Here is a 10,000-nt window from a genome sequence, read left to right as displayed (position 1 = left end):
ACTAAGGTCTCTATAAAGAGACTTCAGATACAGTATTAGGGGACCACTAAGGTCTATATAAAAGAGACTTCAGATACAGTATTAGGGGACCACTAAGGTCTATATAAAAGAGACTTCAGATACAGTATTAGGGGACCACTAAGGCCTATATAAAAGAGACTTCAGATACAGTATTAGGGGGACCACTAAGGTCTATATAAAGAGACTTCAGATACAGTATTAGGGGACCACTAAGGTCTATATAAAGAGACTTCAGATCCAGTATTAGGGGACCACTAAGGTCTATATAAAGAGACTTCAGATCCAGTATTAGGGGACCACTAAGGTCTATATAAAAGCATCAAAAGAGCAGCATGTCATGGGACCTTTAAAGAAACAATTCAAAAGGGGAACACTATTGAAAAATGTTTGAGAACCACTGATCTAAAGGGACCAGACAGAAAAAGATACGCTGATGTAGTTTATAGTCTGTCCACTAGATGGGGCAAATGATCCATCACAATGCACGGGGAACTCCTGAGGACCATGTAGAAGTAAGGAGGTGTAGTACAAAACATGATTATTACACTTTCTATGACGCCCCATGTCTGTTGCATTACAAACACACTTATAATCCGTTACAATCCGCTTATAGCACTTTATAATTCTAGTTATAAGCATCCATCCATCTTCATCCGCTTATCCGGGGTCGGGTCGCGGGGGCAGCAGCTCCAGCAGGGGACCCCAAACTTCCCTTTCCCGGACCACATTAACCAGCTCCGACTGGGGGATCCTGAGGCGTTCCCAGGCCAGGTTAGAGATATAATCCCTCCACCTAGTCCTGGGTCTCCCCCGAGGCCTCCTCCCAGCTGGACGTCCCTCCACCTAGTCCTGGGTCTCCCCCGAGGCCTCCTCCCAGCTGGACGTCCCTCCACCAAGTCCTGGGTCTTCCCCGAGGCCTCCTCCCAGCTGGACGTCCCTCCACCAAGTCCTGGGTCTTCCCCGAGGCCTCCTCCCAGCTGGACGTCCCTCCACCTAGTCCTGGGTCTTCCCCTAGGCCTCCTCCCAGCTGGACGTGCCTGGAACACCTCCCTAGGGAGGCGCCCAGGGGGCATCCTTACCAGATGCCCGAACCACCTCAACTGGCTCCTTTCGACGTGAAGGAGCAGCAGCTCTACTCCGAGCTCCTCACGGATAACTGAGCTTCTCACCCTATCTCTAAGGGAGACGCCAGCTACCCTCCTGAGGAAACCCATTTCGGCCGCTTGTACCCTGGATCTTGTTCTTTCGGTCATGACCCAGCCTTCATGACCATAGGTGAGGGTAGGAACAAAAACTGACCGGTAGATTGAGAGCTTTGCCTTCTGGCTATAAGCAGTCATACGTAATGTTTTATATCACAGACTCATGACACATTACAAAGCATTTTATCGTGACAAGCTAATCAGACATCTTTCTTTGGCAGGGCAGGCTCTACTTACATTGAATGCATATAAGAAACATGTAACATACATGTAGAAGCAGTTTCAAAACATTGACAATACAAAAAGTGCAACGAAAGGACTGAATGGACTGGGATATTTATTTGTATCTGTTGTTTACATGCCAACGGGACTTTGTAACGTCAACCTGATCAGCGCAAGTGTCTTTGCTAGTTTAAGACCGACCCAGTTGTCAGTTTCCCGTCCAGCGCCCACGTCGTTTAAACAGCAAATGCACCTGCACCCATCTGTGGCCCATGCTGGTCTTACAGGGAAGTGTGTTCAGGTGCATTCTGGGCGTGCTGGTCTACAGGGAGGTGTGTTCAGGTGCATTCTGGGCGTGCTGGTCTTACAGGGAGGTGTGTTCAGGTGCATTCTGGGCGTGCTGGTCTACAGGGAGGTGTGTTCAGGTGCATTCTGGGCGTGCTGGTCTTACAGGGAGGTGTGTTCAGGTACATTCTGGGCGTGCTGGTCTTACAGGGAGGTGTGTTCAGGTGCATTCTGGGCATGCTGGTCTTACAGGGAGGTGTGTTCAGGTGCATTCTGGGCGTGCTGGTCTTACAGGGAGGTGTGTTCAGGTGCATTCTGGGCATGCTGGTCTTACAGGGAGGTGTGTTCAGGTGCATTCTGGGCGTGCTGGTCTTACAGGGAGGTGTGTTCAGGTGCATTCTGGGCGTGCTGGTCTTACAGGGAGGTGTGTTCAGGTGCATTCTGGGCGTGCTGGTCTTACAGGGAGGTGTGTTCAGGTGCATTCTGGGCGTGCTGGTCTTACAGGGAGGTGTGTTCAGGTGCATTCTGGGCGTGCTGGTCTTACAGGGAGGTGTGTTCAGGTGCATTCTGGGCGTGCTGGTCTTACAGGGAGGTGTGTTCAGGTGCATTCTGGGCGTGCTGGTCTTACAGGGAGGTGTGTTCAGGTGCATTCTGGGCGTGCTGGTCTTACAGGGAGGTGTGTTCAGGTGCATTCTGGGCGTGCTGGTCTTACAGGGAGGTGTGTTCAGGTGCATTCTGGGCGTGCTGGTCTTACAGGGAGGTGTGTTCAGGTGCATTCTGGGCGTATTGCTATCTTGAGGCAGTGGGAAGTGATGGCACCATTGACCAACAAAAACCTGGTCTAAAGTCAATAACGCAGCATTTCATTGTTATTTTAACAGAGCATTAGTAAAATGCTCCTAGACTCGTGCACAGCACGTGCACACTATGCTTGTTACACACACAGGGACGCACAGCAGCACACACACACACACACACACACATGCAGAAGATTACAAATACAAATATTACGGTGCAGATCCTCCATCATAACAGCAATGCTCCAAGGTCCAAACGCGCCTGGCTTTTAAAGGGAATGGGAGATGATCTCTGATTGGTTGATTACATGTTACACCCAAAACACACCTCTGATTAATGAAGACACTAAGGTCAACCCTTTAGAACCATGACCCCGGCACACGGACCCTTTTTACTGCCGTCAAACTAGCAGAAGTGGATTAGGACGCCCTAAACACACCTGCACCAGGCGCTTCACGCCGTGACCTCAGACCGTTAAAATAGGACCCTTTAAGTCGCTTTTACAAGCAGCAAATAAGACCCATTTATGTGTTATTGTTAGGCGGAATAGTCATTTATTTGTACTAATGTAACAAATGTACTGATTTTAAGTACAAGTTAGTAGTTTCTTGCTTAAACCTAATGAGACTTTGACTGATTTAAAACATGATCGTGACGTGTAGATAGGAGGACCGAAAACGCTCGTGTGGGTACGATTTCCTACCACTGCTAAAGTGTAGGAATTAACGACCAATATGGCCGTATAGTTTGCAGGACTTGTTGGAAACTCTGCTGGACTCACAGCTCAAACCCACAGAACGTTCTTTAGGAGATCCTCGCGTTTCCAAAGATACCAGCTATGTGAGGATGGTCTGAAATGATGCACAAGACATCTAAAATATCTCCAAGTGTGTGAATGTTTCACTGCAACAACATTATTTACAATATTTCATACTGTAAGACAGCGTGGGGATGCAAAAAATCCAGGATTGGGCTTCTGATTGGGCTGAATATTGGGCTTTTTGACAAGGTTGGGTTTCTGCTGAACCCTACGCGCCGTTGATTACGGGAAGGTGTTTACGTAGGTGGAGTGATTGGTGCTGATTAGTCTGGTGGTGGCGAGGACCCTAAACAATACACAACATCACCGCTGTTACAACATCTGGTATGAAACATCTGGAAGAATACGAGCTGAGCATGAAGGAATCTACAGACAGCAGCCAGAATGCAGCAACTTCAGGTACGGCAAAGGAAGGACAGTCACTGTTTACTTCATTAATGTGTTGACTGTGTTCATGGACTGAGGACGGGACGAGGACTCAGCAGAACCTCAACCAGGGGGTTCAGGATTCAGCCGAAACCCCAAAAATCTGGATTCGGTGCATCCCAAAGCTCATCACATGGCTTCATTCCCTCCGTCCTTCGTCATGGACTTCAGTTCCTGCTGGGTGGTGGACTGCGTTCCTGACACAGACGGCGCATTCTCACCGCTTTCACTGTCCTTTCCGCAGCGCAGGGCGCGTGGCAGCGAGCTGCACAGGGCCTTCCTGAACATGGAGCTGGAGAAGACGTAGACGATAGGGTCCAGGGCCGAGTTCAGGAAGTTCAGCCCCAGAGACACGATGTTGAGCTGGGTGAAGGTGTAGAAGGAGGCGCAGTCCCACGGGCGGTACGAGCGGATGACCCACACCCCGATAGTCGTCACCGTGGTGGGTAGGAAGCACACCATGAACACCACGACGATAGCGATGCACACTCGCATCGCCTTGCGCACCTTGTCGGCTTTCCCCATCTGTCGGCCCTTCAGGAAGCTGGAAATCCGGATGGAGCAGAACAGCAGCATTGCCATCGGGATAATGAACTCAAGCACTGTCAGGATCCGATGCATGCTGACCAGGATGATGATGGCCCGCGATGCCTCTTTGTAAGATGTGAAAAAGAAGCACTGGGTGCTGCTGCCGTTGCCCTTGATGTGGTTGTACGCCAGCATGGGAACCCGGGGACTGATCACCAGCAGCCAGACGAACACCGACACAAACACCGCCTGGTGCTTGGTCATGAGGTTGAATCTGTGGTGAGGGTGGACCACCTGGAAGAAAAGAACAAGGGATGGTGCATCATTTTTACATCTATCTATTATGTATTCTGCACTTGTTATAGTTATTTTGTTTTATTTGGATCCCCATTAGCTTCTGCATAAGCTAAAAGCTATTCTTCCTGGGGTCCTACAGTCTATCATGTGACAATACAATTTACGACTTCACATTACACACCGTGCGCACACAGACTTTACTTCACATTACACAACATTTTTAAAAATACTAATCATATTTTACAGTTAACGCAATTAATCACACACACAGAAAACAGAATAAAAATAAAAAATAAAAAAATAAGAGAGGAGAGAGGGAGGAGAGAGGAGAGAGGGAGGAGGGAGGAGAGAGGAGAGAGGGAGGAGAGAGGGAGGAGAGAGGAGAGAGGGAGGAGAGAGGAGAGAGGGAGGAGAGAGGGATGAGAGAGGGAGGAGTGAGGGAGGAGTGAGGGAGGAGAGGGAGGAGAGAGAGGGAGGAGAGAGGGAGGAGAGAGGGAGAAGAGAGGGAGGAGAGAGGGAGGAGAGAGGGAGGAGAGAGAGAGGAGAGAGAGAAATATAAAAAAATAAATAAAATAAAACTAAAAAAAAATAAAAAAAAATATAAAAAAATAAATATAAAAAATAAAAAAAATAAAAATAAAAAAAAAAAATAAAAAAAAAAAAAAAATAAAAAAAAAAAAAAAAATAAAAAAATTAAAAAAAAATTAAAAATTAAAAATTAAAAATTAAAAATTAAAAATAAAAAAATAATAAATATAACAAACCAAAAAATAAAATAAAATAAAAAATAAAATTTTTAATTAAAAAAATTACGCTACTCAGAATAGATCTGTTTTAATAAATAAGATATAACGAAAAGCCCTACAACAGACTCTCTCTAAAGTGATATTAAATATTGAAATAACCTGATTTGTGTGATTCACACATTGCTCTGTATCTAACTGAACATTACCTCTTACCGCCTTGCTGGATAATGATGTGTACTGTATTGTCATTGTGCAAAGTACAAGTACAAAGACAACAAAATGCAGTGTGCGTCCCAACCAGAAGTGCAAAAGAGCAGAAAAGTGCAACGTGATATTCAAAGGTATAGACAGCTGGAGCATAGACAGGACCAGAGATATAGAGCAGTGTAGTAGTACAGTAGTGTACAGTTGGTTTACAGAAGGTGGTTTAGAGTAATGTAAATTAAATATAAATATGTGCAGTGTATTCGCAGTAATCTTATAAGTATGATGTATTACTCTGTACATACTTACTGTGACTTCATCTATTTATTCATCTGCATATATATTATCTCCACCTGTAAATACAAAAGTGTTTACAGTGTACATATTACAGTTATTACTTTACTTCTTATTTGATCTGGTTCCTATTTTAATCTTTGTGCATTTTTCTATCCCAATGATATGTTATGTGTAGTTTGTTATTGTGCTGCATTGAGCTGCTGCTGTGACAAGTGAATGCCTCCATTGTTGGATATATTGTCTTATCATGTAGGAGCAGCAATGTGTCAAAGAGCAGAATACACATTTAAGAACTGTCCAATAGTAATTAATGACTCCTGGCATATATAGAGGGAGGAGTGAGGGAGAGAGAGGGAGGAGAGAGGGTGGAGGGAGGGAGGAGAGAGGGTGGAGGGAGGGAGGAGAGAGGGAGGAGAGAGGGAGGAGGGAGGGAGTGAGAGAGGAGAGAGAGGGAGGAGGGATGGAGGAGAGAGGGAGGAGGAGGGGGAGAGAGGGAGGAGAGGGAGGAGTGAGGGAGGAGAGAGGGAGGAGAGAGAGGAGAGGAGGAGAGGGAGGAGGAGGGAGGAGAGAGAGGAGAGAGAGAGAGGAGGAGTGAGGAGGAGAGAGGGAGGAGAGATGGAGGAGGGAGAAAGGAGAGAGGGAGGAGAGAGGAGAGAGGGATGAGAGAGGAGGAGGAGGGAGGAGAGAGAGAGAGAGAGAGAAATATAAAAAAATAAATAAAATAAAACTAAAAAATAAAATAAAAAATAAAAAATAAAACTAAAAAAAAAAAAAAAAATATAAAAAAATAAATATAAAAAATAAAAAAAATAAAAATAAAAATAAAAAATAAAAAAAATAAAAAAATAAAAAAAAAATAAAGATAAAATAAAAAAATAAAAAAATTAAAAAAAAATTAAAAATTAAAAATTAAAAATTAAAAATTAAAAATAAAAAAATAATAAATATAACAAACCAAAAAATAAAATAAAATAAAAAATAAAATTTTTAATTAAAAAAATTACGCTACTCAGAATAGATCTGTTTTAATAAATAAGATATAACGAAAAGCCCTACAACAGACTCTCTCTAAAGTGATATTAAATATTGAAATAACCTGATTTGTGTGATTCACACATTGCTCTGTATCTAACTGAACATTACCTCTTACCGCCTTGCTGGATAATGATGTGTACTGTATTGTCATTGTGCAAAGTACAAGTACAAAGACAACAAAATGCAGTGTGCGTCCAACCAGAAGTGCAAAAGAGCAGAAAAGTGCAACGTGATATTCAGGTATAGACAGCTGGAGCATAGACAGGACCAGAGATATAGAGCAGTGTAGACAGTAGTGTACAGTTGGTTTACAGAAGGTGGTTTAGAGTAATGTAAATTAAATATAAATATGTGCAGTGTATTCGCAGTAATCTTATAAGTATGATGTATTACTCTGTACATACTTACTGTGACTTCATCTATTTATTCATCTGCATATATATTATCTCCACCTGTAAATACAAAAGTGTTTACAGTGTACATATTACAGTTATTACTTTACTTCTTATTTGATCTGGTTCCTATTTTAATCTTTGTGCATTTTTCTATCCCAATGATATGTTATGTGTAGTTTGTTATTGTGCTGCATTGAGCTGCTGCTGTGACAAGTGAATGCCTCCATTGTTGGATATATTGTCTTATCATGTAGGAGCAGCAATGTGTCAAAGAGCAGAATACACATTTAAGAACTGTCCAATAGTAATTAATGACTCCTGGGATATATAGAGGGAGGAGTGAGGGAGAGAGAGGGAGGAGAGAGGGTGGAGGGAGGGAGGAGAGAGGGTGGAGAGAGGGAGGAGAGAGGGAGGAGAGAGGGTGGAGGGAGGGAGGAGAGAGGGAGGAGGGAGAGATGGAGGAGAGAGAGAGGAGGTGAGGGGAGAGAGGGAGGAGTGAGGGAGGAGTGAGGGAGGAGAGAGGGTGGAGAGAGGGAGGAGGGAGGGAGTGAGAGGGAGAGAGAGGAAGGAGAGATGGCGGAGAGAGGGAGGAGAGAGGGAGGAGAGAGGGAGGAGAGAGAGAGGAGAGAGGAGAGAGGGGAGGAGAGAGGGAGGAGAGGAGAGGGAGAGGAGAGAGAGAGAGAGAGGAGAGAGAGAGGAGAGAGGGAGGAGAGAGGGAGGAGGGAGGGAGGAGGGAGGAGAGAGGAGGAGAGAGGAGGAGAGGAGGAGAGGAGGGGAGGAGAGAGAGAGGAGAGAGGGAGGAGAGAGAGAGAGGGAGGAGAGAGGAGGAGAGAGGAGAGAGGGAGGAGAGAGGGAGAGGGAGGAGAGGAGAGAGAGAGAGGGAGGAGAGGAGAGAGAGGGAGGAGTGAGGGAGGAGAGAGAGCGAGAGAGGGAGAGGGAGGAGAGAGGAGAGAGAGAGAGAGAGAGGAGGAGAGAGGAGGAGAGAGGGAGGAGTGAGGGAGAGAGAGGGAGGAGAGAGGGAGGGAGAGAGGGAGGAGGGAGGGAGGAGGGAAGGAGTGAGAGAGGGAGAGAGAGAGAGAGAGAGGGAGGAGAGAGGGAGGAGAGAGGGAGGAGTGAGGGAGGAGTGGGAGGAGAGAGGGAGGAGAGAGGGAGGAGAGAGGAGAGAGGGAGGAGAGAGGGAGGAGAGGGAGGAGAGAGAGAGGAGAGAGGGAGGAGAGAGGGAGGAGTGAGGGAGGAGTAAGGAGAGAGGGAGGAGAGAGGGAGAGGAGAGAGGGAGGAGAGAGAGAGGGAGGAGGAGAGGGAGAGAGGAGAGAGAGGGAGAGAGTGGAGGAGTGAGGGTGGAGGGAGAGAGGGAGGGAGGGAGGAGGGAGGGAGGAGGGAGAGATGGAGGAGTGAGGGTGAGGGAGAGAGGAGAGGAGGGAGGGAGGGAGGAGGAGAGAGAGGAGAGAGGGAGGAGAGAGAGAGGAGAGAGGAGAGGGAGGGAGGAGGGAGGAGGGAGGAGGGAGGAGAGAGGGTGGAGAGAGGGAGGAGGGAGGGAGTGAGAGGGAGAGAGAGGGAGGAGAGAGGGAGAGAGGGAGGAGAGAGGGAGGAGAGAGGGAGGAGTGAGAGAGGAGAGGGAGAGAGAGGGAGGAGTGAGGAGAGAGGGAGGAGAGAGGGAGAGAGAGACTGTGTTGCAGAAGTCTTCAAACTAGAGGTTGAGACCATGAGCTCATTATGAAGATGTTTACTGAGGTCATAAATCAAGAGAGAAGTGGGTCACTTTCTCAGAGCCGTCTCCAGAAACAGACCTCCTTTTAGCAACCACACGTGTCGCCCCCTGCAGGAAGTCAGATAGAAAGCAGGTTTAAGGCACTCCCGCATTCACAGCACTTCGCTGAACTGGATGCTTTGTCCGTTAATATCAAGGGGGGGTCAGCTTCTCCTCACAACGCGTAGCTCCTACGGCGCCATTCTGATGCTACCAAGCCATCACCTCCCGTTAGCATCCCGTTAGCATCCCATTAGCATCCCATTGACTGCCATTCATTCTGACGTCACTTTGACAGAGAATACCTTTACATCTGAAGCGTTTAAAGACTCTATTTGTCCGTTGTTTATTTCTAAAGAAACACGACAATGTATAAAAGGCTCCATTACCTTGTAGCTCACGTTATGGCTCCGTAGCAGACGTTTTTATAACAATAGGCTAACGATTGGGTCATAACCACGAGACTTCCTGTCTCATAGTAGAGGAGTTACCAGTATAGTACAGGAGAAGCTCTCAGGCAGTTTGGACTTCCATCAGCTGTTTAAGTGTAATGACTAATGTTAACTATCATTTTAGTGATCAATAATGAGCCTGTGTCTATGTTATCTCCTTACATATACCTACGCTCTCCGTCTCTGCTAGATTGGGAATGATTGAGATTTCTCTTGGCACAGCTACCAGAAGACTTCCAACTTTCAGACAGGTTGCTCACGCCACATCTACGCCTTCAAGCTCAGTTGGAGGCTGCTCAGTAACGCTCAGCCATCACCGGGAAAGAGACGTCACTGGTCTCCGTCCAGAGACGCTCACTGGTCTCCGTCCAGAGACACGGGAGTCTGCTGGTCCAGGTTATATACAGTCTATGGTTAGTATTAACAGAGCTGTGGAGAAAGAGCTGGCAATGCTACTAGAAATGGTAGTTTTGTTTGTGGCCGGGTTGGTTCAGCGGGTAGAGCAGGCGCATATATACTGAGAGG

The 10,000-nt window shown here is 46.4% G+C and overlaps 1 protein-coding gene across 1 annotated transcript; it reads right to left on the bottom strand.

Moving 5' to 3' along the window:
* Positions 1-2,432: 2,432 nt before the first annotated feature.
* Positions 2,433-5,911, bottom strand: LOC144536622 (hydroxycarboxylic acid receptor 2-like). Its single transcript, XM_078279852.1, has 2 exons — positions 5,859-5,911; positions 2,433-4,596 (listed from the first exon to the last, which is right to left on the bottom strand). The coding sequence occupies exon 2, from the start codon at positions 4,564-4,566 to the stop codon at positions 3,904-3,906; it is 663 nt and encodes a 220-aa protein (XP_078135978.1). The 5' UTR covers positions 4,567-4,596; positions 5,859-5,911; the 3' UTR covers positions 2,433-3,903.
* Positions 5,912-10,000: the final 4,089 nt, after the last annotated feature.

This window comes from Sander vitreus, chromosome 21, assembly GCF_031162955.1.
Source record: "Sander vitreus isolate 19-12246 chromosome 21, sanVit1, whole genome shotgun sequence".
In the NCBI taxonomy this organism is placed as follows: Eukaryota; Metazoa; Chordata; class Actinopteri; order Perciformes; family Percidae; genus Sander; species Sander vitreus.
This window is presented reverse-complemented; position numbering and strand designations above follow the sequence as displayed.

Excerpts from the sequence above, each read along its gene's own strand:
- LOC144536622 (XM_078279852.1), bottom strand. The coding sequence starts at position 4,566 with ATGACCAAGCACCAGGCGGTGTTTGTGTCGGTGTTCGTCTGGCTGCTG.